This window comes from Nannospalax galili, unplaced genomic scaffold (assembly GCF_000622305.1).
Source record: "Nannospalax galili isolate Female #2095 unplaced genomic scaffold, S.galili_v1.0 scaffold125, whole genome shotgun sequence".
Classification (NCBI taxonomy): Eukaryota; Metazoa; Chordata; class Mammalia; order Rodentia; family Spalacidae; genus Nannospalax; species Nannospalax galili.
In genome coordinates, this window is record NW_008354705.1 from 1,154,465 (window position 1) to 1,171,010 (window position 16,546).

The following is a 16,546-nucleotide window of genomic DNA, read 5'->3' on the forward strand; positions in this document are numbered from 1 at the left end:
TAACAACTGTCCATCAACTCCAGCTGACTCCAGTTGTAGGGGATCTGATGCCTCCTTCTGTCCTCCATAGGCACTGCGTAACACAGGTACAATTACATACATGCAGAACACTCACACTCATAAAAACTAAAAAAAAAAATTTTTTTAATGTTTTAAGTTCTGGAGAAAAAAGTCCTTCACGAACAAACCCCAGGATCTGATGGGAACATTACAGAAATAAAGTATGGACAAGACTGGTGAAAGGAGGGTTGGCACTCTGGGAAGGATTGAGAGAACTGCCAATCCGTCCTCAAAACACTAGGATTCATATGTGTGTTTGAAGGGGTATCTTTCTATTTTGGCAGGTTTACAGATGTGATTTTTGTTTGTTTATGCTAGGGATAGAACCCAGAACCAAATTCTGTATTTACAGGCTTTTGAGAATAGGAAATCAATAGTTTCTTGCATTATTTCTCCATAAAATTTCTTATAGGTTGATACTACCCAAAGTTTTTTTGTTTTTGTCTTTTGGAGACAGGGTCTATGTAGTCCCAGTTGGCCTGGAACTTGGTATGTAGACAGAGATTCACCTGCCTGTCTCTCAAATGCTATGATTAAAGGTGTGTGTCACCAAGTCCAGTTTTTAAAATGGAAATTTTTATCAATGGAGAAAACCCTTCATATTTTCAACATCATCTTCCTAGCTCTATTTTAAAACAAGGATGGTGAATATTGTTATTAATAAAAGGTAAATCACATTCTGAAAAGTATCTATTCAATAATCGATGGTGACACTTCATCCCTTCCATTCTATAACAACTGAGTTCTAAAGCCACTAAGGGGGAAGGCCTAACTATATAAACTCTTGCAAAGAAGTGAGTAGGAGAGCTGGAGAAGCCCAGAGCAGACAAGCCATAAACAGGACAGACTGCCGCCAAGAGCCAGAGCACTAAGTTTGGCAACAAGGAGAAACTGACTCGAGAGAAGAAATGATCAAGTAAAAGAAGTATACAGCTGGAACCAAGTTTCTCACTATCAGAAAACCAAGTACAAAAAAGGGAATGGAAGACCACGAGAATTAACCCTGTGGTGCTGCAGTCTATTTCTGTCTACTAAAGAGGATAGGAACCCAACAGTAATGAGCACACTTAGCTTCTCCATGTGTCTGTTCTCCAGTGTTCCATATGGAACATCTGACACTCTATTATATCACCTTTCTTTTGTAAATGAGAAAAGATATTTCAACTCTTCCAAGAATCTGACCCCCAAAATTGCATGTGCTACCATAAGAATTTCAACTTTCCCTGAAATTTTACAAGTCACCATTTGAGAGAGTAAGGAAATCTGAAGACAGAATTCAAAGATTCGGTGACTAAGATTAAAGTGGTTAAGTGTGGAAAAGCCAAAAATCCTATCTAATATTTGGCAAAGGATAAATGTTAAAATAAATGGCAAAATGAAAACAGGATTTGATGTTTTATGACTGTAATGTTGTTTTGTAAACACTTTATTATTTTCATTTTATGTTTGAGTATATTGACTGCATGAATGTAGGTGCACCCATGTCATGCAATGCCCATGGAGGTCAGAAGAGGGCATCAGATGCCCTAGAAGTGGAGTTACAGGTTGTTGTTAGCCACCATGTATGTGCTGGGATTCAAACCCAGGTCCTCTGCAAGAGCAGCCAGTGCTCTTAATTACTGAGCCATCTCTCCAACTCTGTTTTTTAAGAAAAAATTTATGTGGTCTTTCCACACGTACGCCTAATTGGAGGCCATCTGGCTACATAGAGAACAGTTGATTTTCTAATGATCTGAAGTCAACGGTATAATCCGGAACAGCACCTTGACTCTGAAGTTATAATTTTATTTAGTTAAAGACTTATACGTGTTAGAGTATCTGACAGAAAGCAAAACCAATTTTGGTTAAGTTAATTTTCTTAAGCCAAGTATGCCCTAGCAAAGGAGCAACAAAAACAGGACTTCAGGGAGTGTGGAACTGGAATCCGCACAGCATTCCTCTTCAAACATGTCTCTATCTGCCCCACATATTCTTTGGGAGTGGGGTCTAAATTAGCTCAGCATACACAAGACCCTGGATTCCAGCCCCCAGCACTGCCCAGCAACAAAAGTCTTTTGCAACCATTCAGTATCTTAATAATGACAATTTTAAAGACTGAATGATAACTTAACGTCAACCTTAAAACAGTTCACTGGACTTGGAAAGGGATTCTCCATCTGAGAAAGCTCTTCCTGTCCAGAGACTCCTCTTCCCTCTAGTAGCTCTCCCTGTAAACTACTGTCAATGATAGATGTTCTTTTAGTCGCTAAGAGGACTGGTCGCAAAGACTAAATGAAAACTACAGGGCTCAGACCAGTGTGCACAATGTGCTGTTTTTATAAAAGGGCAAAATGAAAAAAACGTAACAGAAAATTAGCAGAAACCGAAGAGACAAAATGGGTGGGGAAGAGGGATAAAGACTCTTCACCAGGATCCATTTGTCCTTCTGAATTGTATTTTACCAGCATCTATTGCAAAAAAGGCTGCTTAAAGAATCATTTGCAGATTGGCAGATAACCCTACAAAACCAAAACCAAAACCAAACAATAACAACAACAACAACAACAACAAAAACCCCAAATACTTTCATACGTCTTTCTTTGGACCGAGGTGCCCACATGCCAATATGAATTTAAATTCATTTATTTAATTTACCAACCCCCCCCCCACCCGCTTTCTGACAGGTGCCAGTGAAAGCCATGGGCCTGGATTCCCTGTTATCAAACCAATGAAGCTGCTTGAGGTACTTTGCAAGAGCAATATACCCTTTAACTGCTTATCACAGCCCCAGAAAAATAAAACTTTTGTACTAAAAAATATCAAAAGTTACATATACTTTAAATACTTTCACATGAAGATGGACTTAAAATGCAACCAAGGGGCTGCATAGATGGCTCAGTGGTTAAGAACACTGACTGTTCTTGCAGAAGACCCAGGTTCAAATCCCAGCACCCACATGGCAGCTAACAGCTGTGTATAACTCCAGTTCCAGGAGATCCGACAGTCTCTTCTGTCCTCTGTGGGCATTGCATGACACAAGTACACTTACCTATGTGCTGGCAATACACACATACACATAAAATAATAAAATATTAAAAAATAAAATGCAACCAAGTTTATCTAACAGAAAAATGAAATCTTTGCTTTAAAACTTCAAAAACTAACTATACCTTCCTAATTTATGCCTTAACTTCTTTAAAGACAGCAACGTTGAAGTTTAGTACATGGCCTTGCCAAATGTTCATCTCAGAAATAGCTGGGGTTCACATTCAATTAGGGATCACATGTTCATGACAGCTGCATGGTGGCTTTACACAGACAATACACTTTATTTTATGTGTATGAGTATATTGTCTGCATGTTATGTGAATGCACCTGTGTCATGCAATGCCACAGAGGTCAGAAGAGGGCTTCGGATTCCCCTGGAACTAGAGGTAAGGATAGTTCGTAGCCACCATGTGTGTGTGGGGAATTGAACCTGGGTCTTCTGCAAGAGCAGTCAGTGCTCTTAACCGTAGAGTCATCTCTCCAGCCCCACATATGCATGTATACACACACACACACACACACACACCCTGTCACTCACTCACACATGTATATAGCCAGTTAGAAGCTAAAGAAGTGCAGACATTACTATTTAATGAAAGCCTGAATTACAAAGCCAAAAAGGGTTTATGAGTTGTCTAAATCACCAAACTAGACAATGGCAAACCTATCTTGGTCCACAAATCCCCATACAATAATTTGGAATGTCACAAGTTTTTTAATAAACACATTAGAATCATTAAGACAATTACTAATTCTTAGCAAACCCAATTCCTAAATCTAGTTTTTAACGTCTTATGAAACCTCAACCTAAGGGTTCTTGTCATTTGTTATCAAGTAAACTTCAGGTGTTAAATGATTAGGTTAATTACTCAATGCATTTTTTCTTTTCACTTTTTAAAAATCAGTATTTAGCTGTTCTGGCAGAAGACCCAGGTTCAAATCCCAGCACCCACATGGCGGTTAACAACCATGCATAACTCCAGTTCCAGGGGATGTGATACCATCTTCTGTCTTTCATGGCCACTGCATGACATTGGTGCACCTACATACATTCAGGCAATACATGGATACACATAAAGTAACAAATTTCTTAAAAATCAGTATTTATGAAGAACCTACAAATAAGTATGATAGCAGCCACCATAGGTAGTACAGGCTGAATGCCACTGGTCTGACCCTAACCTTGTGACCTGAGTCAAATTAAGGTCAAGACAAAATATTTAAAATATCTACAAAACAGCACAGTTCTAAGCCTCCATTTAACAAAATACACATTAATTCTAAAAATCAAAAAAAAACAGTGAACAATGTTTTCTGTTTTAAAAACTCAGAGATGACAATTCCTACTTGAGTTTTTTTCATTAAGTTAAATTCTTCCTCTGCCATGAAGCTTTTCCTCTTCAAAATACATGATTTAACTATTCCATTATCAACATCTGTCCCTAGCCCTTTTACAGACAAGATCATTTCCTATCTTGCTCTATGTCTAACAGCATCTCACATATAGCAACTAGTGGTAGTGAAGATTTTAGGAATGACAACTTCTTTTGGGATGCACTGTTACCTCTGTTATATCCCAATGGTGTAAGAACTGGTCCAAGTCTGTAAGATAGAGAAGCACAGGGGAGAGCTGGGTCTGGATGACATGCGGAACTCCTCGAAGGTTCTGGAGCCAGGTCAATTCCTCTTTTGAAAAGCCTAATGCAGGAGACAAAGCCAACTAAAAAGTAAATCACAGAGCAGTAACAATCTCTATAATTTTTAAAAAGAGATGACGCGCACAACTCTTCTTTATGATACCCTGTTTTCTGAGTTTCTTCATCTCATGCTATGTCTTAAGAAATGAAATCCTTGGGGCAGGAGAAATGGCTCAGCAGTTAAGAGCACTGACTGCTCTTTGAAGGACCCAGGTCTGGTCTGTAACTCCAGTTCCAGGGGATCCAATGAAGTCTTCAGACCTCCATGAGCACTGCACGACACAGGTGCACTTACAGACATGCAGGCATAATACACTCATACAAGTAAAATAAAGTTTTTTTAAAAAAGAAATTAAACCCTAGCAACAAAAGCAGCTAAATTCATCTAACGATATAAATAAAGGACATAGTATGACCCAATCTAAAACACAACAAAAAGTGCTCTTACCACTTTTACTGCAACCTTACTACTTTTTAATTATTTTTTTTAATTTTATGTGTATGAGTGTATTACCTGCATGTATGTGAGTGCACCCGTATGGTGCAATACTGCAGAGGTCAGAAGAGGTCTTCGGATTCCCCTGGAACTGGAGTTAAGGGAGGTGCGTAGCTACCATTTGGGTGCTGGGAATCAAACCCGGGTCCTCTGCAAGAGCAGTCAGTGCTCTTAACCGCTGAACCATCTCTCCAGTCCCCAACTTTACTATTTTAAAATTGTTAAAGGATGTGGAGGCATACTCTTTCCAGGTAATGGTAAGTTTTAAAGAAGCCAGGCATGGTGCCACAGCGCCTTTAATCTCAGCACTTGGGAGGCAGAAGTACGAGGAGTTCTGTGAGTTCAAATCAGCCTGGTCTAGTGATTGTGTTCCAGCCGCCAGGGCTGTATAGTGAGACCCTGCCTTAAAATAAAATAAAATAGAATAAAATTTTAAAGAGTCAAATGAACAAATAGCTGCAATATACGTTCCTTTCCATATATGTTAAACATTTTATGTTCTCATACAATATCCTTCAAATGTTTTAAAATTACTCTATACTCCAAGTATTCTTTAGGGGGTCGGGGGTGGGGAGCAGGGAGGTAAGATACAACCTAAGACCTTGCACATCTGTTATGTCTTTCGACAATATTTTGATTCCCTTCTTGGCGCTATCACACTTGATCTAACCTACACAAACAATCTGCCAAAAAGCCTCCCTACCAGCAGCTCTCAGAATGATCACAACAGCAGATACAGCCCTAGGTGCTTTGATGTTCAGGCCACTATGCTTGAAAGAAAAAAGGCTTTTAATTTTGTGTGTGTTGTCTGATTTTAAGTGTACCACATGCATGGAGTGCCTGAGGAGGCCAGAAAAGGGTATATGATGCCATGAACTGGAATTATGGAATGCTATTAGCCATGCTATTAGCCACCATGTGGGTGATCGGAACTGAACTCTGGTCCTCTGCAAGAGCAGACAGTGCTCTTAACCACTGAGCCATCTCTCCAGTCATTTTATACTTTTACGAACACAGGTCTAAGGAAGCATTATCTATTATTATAGTAGTCATATAACAATACTGATTCATAATGAGCTAAAAACTTTTTATTTCTTTATTTTATATGTACAAGTGTATTGCCTACATATGTGTTAAGTGCACCCATATTATGCAATACCTGTGGAGGTCAGAAGAGAGTGTCAGATGCCTTGGAACTGGAGTTATGAGCAGTTGTTAGACACCATGTGTGGATGCTGGGATTCAAACCCAGGTCTTCTGCAAGAACCAGTACTCTTAACCGCTGAGCGGTCTCTCCAGTCCCTCTAAAAACTTTGTAACAAGAAACTATTATCACCGGGCATGGTTGGCACATGCCTTTAAACCCAGCACTTAGCAGAAGTGGGCAGATCTTTCTGAGTTCAAGGCCACTGTATTCTACATAGTGAGTACTAGGCCAGCCAGGGCTATATAATGAGACCTTGTCTCAAATAACAACAGCAATAAAAACCCAAAACAAAATATTTATCCTAATATATTCAATTTTGCAAGAAGTTCTTTTGGATTCTACCAATGTATTAACTAACTCCTAATTTCATGTTTTCAGAAAATTTCAAAGCTGCTCATCATTACAATTCAAATAGGAAATGGAAATGTGAAAATACAAAATCATTTTAGACAATAGTAACACTACATGATAAACTTTTTACTATCTTAGCAATTTTTGTTTTAAAGATAAATAGAATTTTTAGAAAACACCAAGCCAAAACCTGGCATCATTAATATATGAAGTTGAACATTTTAAGCATTTTAAAATGAACTATCTCTGTTTTTCTAAAAAAGGAGGTAGTTCACTGTAAATCACAACAATAAAGTTGATATAAGACTAAGAAGGAAATGAAAATATAATCACATGACATTCAAATAATCCTAAAGTTTTTGGTACTTGTACAGTGTGAGATTTCAAGATGGAGCGTAGATTACCCTGCCTCAGGGACCTCAAAGTGTAAATTATAAATAATACATTTTAAAACTTCAGGCCAGGATAATTATTTATCATCTTCAAACTGAGAACCAACCAGGTAAGACAGCAGACCTTACTTAGGCCCTTGACTCAAACTAGGTATTCCTTTTAGCTTGGCAAGTCAACGTGGTTACCTGTGAGTGTGGAGAATAAAAAGCTGAGGTAGTCCACATCGGTCACCAGCCAGTCTTTAACTGAATGGTTCCACCCGGAAAACGATGATCTGTAATAAACAAAGGAAGAGCCGTTACCAGAATTCTTTTGCCCTTCCCTCCCTTAGGGGTGAGAGGATTCTAGAGGCTGAACCCAAGACTTCCAAGTGCTCTACCATTGGCTATACCCCCATCCTGCATCTCTCTTTATTGGAAACAAATTCAGGCTGGCAAGATTGCTCAGTGGTTATAGGCCCCTGCCTCCAAGCATTACAATCCCTGAAACTCCCATCATAGGAAGAGAAAAACAACTCCTGCATGTTGTCCTCTGACTTCCACGAGTGTCACAGTGGGGGGGTGTACACGCACACGCGCACACACACACACACACACACACACAATTTAAACAAACAAAAAGTTAACACAAAATTTTAAAAAGAAACCAAATAACTCAATAACTTTAACTCAATAAGTTAAAAAGGAAAACCCACTGTATATACTGTTCTCAATTTGTAAGGATTCAAGTACTACAATATGAAAATTTTAAAGTCTAATATTTGTATTTACATAGGTTCATTACAAAGCATAACTAACCTACATATACTACATAACAAAATTTCCATCCATTTCAAAACTAGACCCAAAGATTCAGGGAAATTTTCCTTTTTAGTAGCAGGCTCTCTTATCACTATGTACTTACTATTTGATTTATATAAAAAGTCTTACCCTGAGCAAGTTAAGTTAAATGAAATTCTAGTTTCATAGGTAACTAAGCAAAGCCATCTTAATCAGACAAAGAAAGTTTATCTTTAAAGCAATGATAAGACAACTATAAGATCCTATTCTTAAGAAAGCTATAATGTGGTCTACGTTCACAAAGCACAGCTAAAGCACAGGACTGGAAAGAAGAGCTAATGAGCTAGGTGTGGTGGTGCACAACTACAGCCCAGAACTGGGGGGGTAGCGGCAAGAGGACCAGGAGTTCAAGCTCATCTTCAGATACACAATGACTCTGAGTTAGCCTGGGCTACCTGAGACTCTGCCTCAAAAAAAGAAACAGAAGAAGAAAAAAGCTAAAGGTAAGGCATCTTTAAATGAGGAGTACTTGGTTCCTGCTGTAAGATCAGTTACTAGTTATCCTTCAAAAACTTCCCTCAAAGCAGGGCTTCCTTAGGAAAAGAGGAAATGACAAGCAAAATACAGCAAAAATCATCAGATTTAACAGGCCAAGATCATAAATTTTATCGTAGACATCTGAGTAAATGTCAGACAAATTAGTGTTTTCTAATTTACTTACAAGCCCTTTTTTAATCTCTAAGAACTGTATTTCTAGCTAATATTCTTAAATGGTGGGAGACACTAAAACAACAGAAGCATTCTTGTGTCATTCCCAAGCAATATGCAAACATCTACGGTGGAGAAGAGAAGGTTACCACAGGCTATTATAAAAAGCCACAGGTGTTCAACAGAAAGGTGTATAAGAGCTGGTAGAAAACATCCACTTGTACCCAGGAAATAGGAGAAGCAATTGTGCCACCCAGTGGCTAAAAACAGCAAATCCATTTAAGTCTTACTTGGAAATGAGAAGCAATAAATACGTCCGTTTTTAAAACTATGGTGACCAGATACACTATCCAAGCCAGAACATGTCTGAGAGGGAGAAGCAAAAGAGGCAAAATGCAACTGTTCTTGGCACAGTGCTGTACATTCACCCTACTAAAAACCCAAACCAAAGTTTCTTAGTCCAAGTAATTTTAATTTCTCCCTTCCCAAAGACTGTATTCAACACTGTAGAGAAATTTCCGTATTTATGCTTTATACTCATCCAATCCAGCTATAAAAATGATTGGCAGAAAGATAAGTGAGAAAGGCCACAGGCTAGGACTATGGAAAAATGAGGCTGGTACCAAAACTTGACAGTACATAGTCGTAGTGACTATAGTTTTAAAGATGGCAGGGCATACTGTTTTCAACTGTCCCAAATGCTCTTCCATGGATTTGCCACTGGGTGGCACACCTGTTCAGGAAGTTGTTTTCTAATCAATCTTTTGTATTTCTAGAGTATGTTCCAGAGTGGTTCAGAGAAAAAAAGTGAAACTTTAATAAACTATTATAAACAGGTGGTAAGAAGGTAAGGATACTCTTAAAGCTAAAACAAAATGGACATGAACAACTTCTAGCTGATGAGATTTTCACACATGGAATGATATACTTTGGTGATATCCTGCCCACAGACAGGCATTTCTGACAAACCATATGGGCACTAAAATTAAAAAAATTGAATTTAGTCTCATAGCCCAATTAATGAAACAAAAGTCATCAAAGATTAAAGAATTATTTCTGAAAAATTAATCTGACAACAGCACCCAAAATCTTTGGGATTAAGAAGACTTTTATAATATAGGAGATAATGAAAAACTTGGCTTATATATAATCATAGTCTAACAGAGGAGGAGCTATTTTGGAGAAAAAAAGAAAGTAACTCAAAATATGTCTAAAGGAATCTAACAGCATTATATTGTGACTTTCTACTAAGTCATAATATAGTAATGCATTGGTTTAATATTTTTTTGAAAAGCTCTTATTTAATATTATTCTTTTTTTTCTTTTTTTATACAGGGTCTCACTATGTAACCCTGGTTGGTCCCAAAACTCACAGAGATCTGCCTGCCTCTGCTGGTACTAAAGGTGTGCACCACCATAACCGGCAAAAAAAAAAAAGAGATTATTCTAAATGAAATTAATGTATACTTACAAAGACAAAAATCTATTAATAAACTGTACATTTACTATAAAGCAAATTTTAACTTGAACTTGTAACTACAACGATCTGGTACGCACATGCATGCGTACAAGCCACTGAGGACTGCACCTGCCACTCAGCTCCACTCCCATTTTTAATCTGTTTTTACTGATTTCTACGAACCCTTAGTGTCATTGTCAGTAGATAAGTTGCTTTTTCTTGCTGTCACTAAAAATCTCCAGGAAAAAAAAAAGGAAAACAAGAAAAGCCTTTTGAGACTAATGATGAGATAAGCTAATAGGCCCAAGGAAATCACAACTGATGTTAATGAAGATACTGAACATAGCTTCCAAGGAGAATCAATTTCAAGAAATGTTCAAAAGCTGGTCTTAACTGAGTGTGAAAGGCTGTAGTTAAGGAGCAGAGTGCCCTCCACTGGAAGTTAGTAAGCATAAAACACTTCTGTTAAAGAAACACTAGTGACATTTTAAAAGTTTCACATTAAATAACAGCTTATACTTAACAAAGTATAGACTTTTTTCTATTTCTAAGAAGGAGAATCATGGAAAGCTAATCAATGTCTAAAATACTTTTTAAAAATATGACCAATTCTAAAGCACGAACACACGTTAAGCAATCTTGAATCTCCAGGGATAGAGAAATGGCTCAGTGGTTAAGAATGCTGACTACTCTTGCAGAGGACCTGATATAGCAGTTAACACCTGTCCAACTCCAGATCTGGAGGTTAAGATGCCCTTTTCTCACCTCTGCAGGCATGCACATGGTACACCTACTAACATGCAGGCAAAACATTCATACATATAAAAATAAATAAAATCCTTTTTTAAAATGGAAGGCAAGGTCTCAATGAAATACTTGTACACTAATATTCATAAAAGCATTACTCACAGTGACCCAGTAATAAAACAACTCTAATCAATATATCAACAAGTAACAGAGAAATAAAATGTAGTATATACATTTGATGAAGTATTACTTAGCCTTGGAAAAGGAGTAAAATTTTGGTATCTGTTACAACATGATGAGCCTTGAGGACAAAGTGAAATATGCCAGATATAAAAGGAAAAATGATCTTATTAATACAAGGTATCAAGAATAGCCAACAAGAAAGGTAGAAAAGTGGTTACCATTAGGTAAAAGAAGAAGGGTACAGTTCCAATCTTCAGAACAAACTTAAGTGCCCACTTGCAATTCCAACCAGGGTGGAGATAGGAAATTCCCAGAGCAGGCTATCTGGCTCTGAGTTTGAGACCCTGCCTCAATGAATAAGGCAAAGAGCAACTGAAGATAATTCTCAACAACCACCTTAGGCCTCCACAAACATCTGCAACGCCCCCCCCCCGCCACCTGTGTGCTCACATACATGCAAACATGAATACATATACACATGAAAATGTAAAAAAGTTCTGGAGAATAACACTATGGCCTTAAAAATGTCAGAAACACTGAGTTTTATGTTATGTGTATTATCACATAACACAAAGAATGAAGCCATTTTTAGTAATTCCTAGTTTGGGTTCACAAGCTTATTTAGCTCACCAGCTCACTCACTATATGAAAGTCTAAGCTCCCAGGCTGGGCCAATAACTCAGGAGTTTAGAGCTCTTGCTATGCAATCATGAAGACCTGAGTTTACATCCCTAGAACCCACATAAAAAGCTGGGTATGGCCACATGCACTTGTAACCCCAGCGTTGTGGGGAGCAGAGACAAACAAAATCACTGAAGCTTGCTAACCGCCAGCCTAGATCAATATTCAGTAACAGACTATCTCAGCAAGTAAGGCAGAAGATGACAAAGGCACGACATCCAATGTCCTTTTCTGACCCCCGTGCACACATGTCCTCAGATTACAGGCATACATTATACACAAAGTCACACATACCCACCCAAAATAACCTAAGCTCCCTGAAAATACAGGTATCCGTATCACAATACACACCACATGAAATGGAGTTTTACCTACCCACTTTTGATTACTTCAACTCTATCCCACACTATGTATGTAAATCACTAAGCAAGTAACTTGGACAGCCTTACTCCAGCAAACTTTCTCTAGCTAATGACTATATTAGCAGAATTGTAATTACCACACTAAAAAAACAGTAAATGAATGTGGCCACAGAATGTTACTTTAAAAACCCTCTGTATTTCAATTTCAATTAAAAAAAAAGAACAGGGGAGAAAAGTCATACATTTAAAATACAGTTCATTTCACCATGATACCTCATGTACAGTATCCCAATAAGTGTGGCAGCCAAACTTGAACTGAGTCTTCCCATAATACAGCACCGACTTAACCGAGAAAGCAGATCAGCAGGCAGCGTGGGTAGAAAATACACAAGCTGAACCAAACGTTGCTGAGACTCTGCAGGAAGAACCACCAGGGCACCTTCTTGTGGATCTAGTGGGGAAAATGAAATTACACTATAAAAGACACACAAGCCACAGACTAATGTAGTTGGATGACTTCTATTGACAAATCACGTTGAAACTCAATTGTCAATTCCATAGAAAAAGTTATTACAAACTACATGTATGGCTTACTAATCTATTTATTAAAATGTTGGATAGAATCATTTATTTAGTCTTATGTGACACTATAACTTCACAATAAGCAAAGGTCTTAAGAATTTCGATGGGAATGAAGAAGGATTCAGTACAAGGCACAATAGGGGAAAAAGAAAAATATAATTTTGTTAATAATTAAAATATGAACCTGCTAGGTGTGGCAGTACCACCTTTAGTCCCAGCACTCAGGAGGCAGAGGCAGGTGAATCTCTGTGAGATCAAGGCCAGCCTGGTCTACATGGCCTGCTGGGAATAGAGGGAGACCCTGTCTCAAAAACCTAACATAACACAAACTGTTCTAAACATGTACATATCTATGCACACAGCTACACATACATGTGCAATGTTTCAAAGTATAACCTACAAAAGGTGGCAATGTCCACAAAAGGCACATCAATATAAGAGCATGTCACAGACTAGTAAAAAACAGTAAGAAACTAATATTTGCTGTGACATTTATAAACCTTGACAGCATTATGCTAACAAAAGAAGCCATGGGCAAAGACCTCAAATTATATAATCCTACTAAAAGAAATGTCCAGACAAGGCAAACCTATAGACAGAAAACAGATTAGCTGCTGCCAGAGGCTAGGGTACAGAAGGACTAAGGAATGACTAATGACTACACAGTTTCTTTGGGGAGGGACAAAAATGTTCAGTGGTAATAATGGCACCACCTTAGAAATATATTTCTAAAAATTCACTAAATTATACAGTGTAAAATGATTAAATTTATAACGTGAATTATATTTCAATCAATGTAAACTATACATACTTTGTAAATGTATATGCCAATAAGCTTCTGACATTTTTGCTCAAAATATTAAGTACTAAGTCAGTTCCAGAGATGAACAGAAAACTAGTATGAGTCACTGAAGCCACTCAATATGATGAAGTAAATAAGTATATTATCCTACCACCAAAGAATTTTCAAAATGTCTTAATATTTGACTTTATGAATAGCAAATACCTTTAAAGATAATTTAAGAATGTAAAAAGCAAACTGGCCAGGGTGGGACATGCCTATAATCCCAGCACTCAAGGCAGAGTAACGAGAATCCAAATCTGAGTAGCTGAACTACATAGTGAGACCTTGTCTCTGTGATGTTTCTAAGGCATAGTATAGCAGTGATGCTTTAAAAAGAGACAGCCTGGCTCTTAGCATTCATGAGGCCAAGAGTGGACCCAAAGTGTTGAGTACCTTTTCAGGTGTCTAAGAACTATGCTAATGGGCCAGGGCTTTGCTCGTTCTTTTATTGAAATAGTAGCTCCAACATAAAATGGTCAAGCAGAAGTGGGGACCCACCCTCATCTTACCAGAGACTCTTGCCCTTTGATCCTAAGCCTAGAATAGCACACAGAACAACATTTTTCTTTCACTGTTTGCAATAGGGAAGCACAAAGTTTTCAACAGATTTGCTATGTAGAACACGCATACCAACATTCATTATCATGTGCGGAGGGGTCTGGAAGGATCAGAGGAACAACACGGCTCAGTAAGCTTGTTTACATCATATACAATAACTTTCTGGTCGCAAGGTTAGGTAAGTCTTTAGCCCAGACTATGTCCATACTGTAAAAGTAATGCCTCAAAACAACCAATTTATCCACCACACACACACACACAAAAAGACTGGGTAGGATATGCAAAAGGCACAAATTATTCTAATATCTAAAATGAATTTACTGTTTAGTATTCTGTTTGAGCAATTTAACCATGGCCTAACCAATGTAAACTAAAAAAAGGCAAATTTGAAGAGCTCCCCGCCTTCAGCCCCAGCACTCAGGAGGGCAGAGGCAGGTGGATTTCTGTGAGTTCCACAACAGCCTGGTCTACACAGGTCTACATAGTGAGTTCCAGGCCAGCTGTGGCTACAGGGTGACCCTGTTTCAAAAAGACCAAGGGAGGTAGGGGGCATTCCTTTCCTACACTGATATAGACCCATGATGACCTCTGCCACTAAACAAATACTTACCATAGATTCGGAGAGCAGTAGCTTGTAAACTTCTCAGCATGTCCCTATTTGCTCGTGCTGCAGCAGTATGAATGATATCAATCAGCTGTGTGGACAGCTCAGGGTTTCGGGAGCCAAGGTGAGAGAGCTGCAAAGGTAAGCCAGCCAGCCAACGGGATAACACTTTATTCCGGTATCTTAAAAGGGCCAAGAAAGGACACAATAGAACATAATTTACAAACACAAGGAGACAAATTTCTCCAATTTAAATTTAAAAACAAAAGTAGCTACATACAAATAATATCACATTTCTTGACTTAAACATGTAAAGGCCTGTAAGAGCTGAGCATGGTGGTATACACCTTTAATCCCAACGCACGGGAGGTAGAAGCAGGCAGGATGTCTGTGAGATCGAGGCCAGTCTGGTCCACAAAACAATTTCCAGGCAGGGTGGGGCTACAGGGAGACCTTGTCTCAAACACACACATACACCAAAACCTGTTGAGATGCTGGCATTGTTTTGTTTTGTAGTGGCTCTTAGTAACTACTAAATTAAGAAGTTATATAGTTTGGAACATTACCTAATTTATCTTAATGAAAGAAGACACCATTAATTCTATGTGAACTGCTTATCCTTAATGTTAGCTATCATATTATAAATTCAATAAACTGAAGAATTTAGCATATACTGTCAATACACAAATGGCCTCAGACTTTTCTATTATTTTATTCTTTAGGGTATTTTCCAAAGCATCAATTTTAGGAAACAGAAATTTTGCTGTCCCCTGAAAGTATGAACTTTGTTGTCTGGCAGACCAGAACTTATGTCTTAGCTCTGCTACCTACTAGCTACAAGATACTTGCCAATTTATGAAATCCGTTAAATAATGAAGCATGGCTTCTTTCTATAAAGTTCAGCTATTGTTCTTACCTCACAGCAATAATCTTACAAACATCAAAATTCACAATGAAAAGCACAACTACCTACCTGTTAGGGGATAACAAGTCACTGTCAATTACTCAAGATACTTTCTGACCATTGATACTTTCTGACCATCTTAAATAACCTCAAATTCACTGTATTAAAGTTCATTTCATTTTCTGTGGTATCTACTGCGCCTAACACCAAACTAAGCCAGAAACGCCCTGTCCTTCACTGCTCACTCTTGTTCCACGTGTCCCAATATGTTTTAATGGGAAGAAAAAGAAAAGGATGTGGCTACTGTAGATTTTTCCAACAGCCTTTTTGCTACAAGTGAATAAGAGGCTTCATTCAATCTGTTCAGATATGGGTATAGTCTCCCAGTACTATCAAGAATCCTTATTTGTTCAATTTTGTGTCATTTCTTAAATAGAACAAGTAAGACAGAGACCTTCTCCAAAGACTAAATCACTCTATTGACTTATATAGACTAAAAAATAACTCAAGAGAAAAAAAGGGAAATAAAAAACTTTACCTGACTCTGTAAGATCTCACTTCTTCTTTCTGATAGATTTTACTGAAAAACTTCAGTAACAAAGTCCTAACTGGAAGGAGAAGGCCCCTCTGCTGATACAATGTATAAACTGCCTTAATGAGAGTCTCTGAAGCCTCTAAAAACAGAAAGAGAACAACTCTGCATATGAATCAAAGATGTCAATAGCCCCAAATTCCTGCACATACACAATAATTTACTTTGTTCCTGTAGCAAAGCAGGTCTTAGGTACAAACTGATGATCCATAACAGCAACAGCATGACTAAAATAAAAGTCAAACCAACCAAACATTACATTGTTAATGTTTTTTGGAACAACCCTAGGATGACAAAACCAAGACAGGGGAA

At 38.0% G+C, this 16,546-nt stretch overlaps 1 protein-coding gene across 2 annotated transcripts in view; it reads right to left on the reverse strand.

The window, feature by feature from the left end:
* Tex10 (testis expressed 10) overlaps nucleotides 1-16,546 on the reverse strand; it is a 46,027-nt gene that overhangs the window by 10,004 nt on the left and 19,477 nt on the right. For both annotated transcript variants that reach the window (XM_008851899.2, XM_029555426.1), the window contains exons 7-11: nucleotides 16,181-16,316; nucleotides 14,745-14,920; nucleotides 12,424-12,601; nucleotides 7,417-7,505; nucleotides 4,652-4,785 (exon numbers count right to left, since the gene is read on the reverse strand). In XM_008851899.2, the coding sequence (XP_008850121.1) occupies nucleotides 4,652-4,785; nucleotides 7,417-7,505; nucleotides 12,424-12,601; nucleotides 14,745-14,920; nucleotides 16,181-16,316 (713 nt within the window). The remainder of the gene's footprint in view (nucleotides 1-4,651; nucleotides 4,786-7,416; nucleotides 7,506-12,423; nucleotides 12,602-14,744; nucleotides 14,921-16,180; nucleotides 16,317-16,546) is intronic.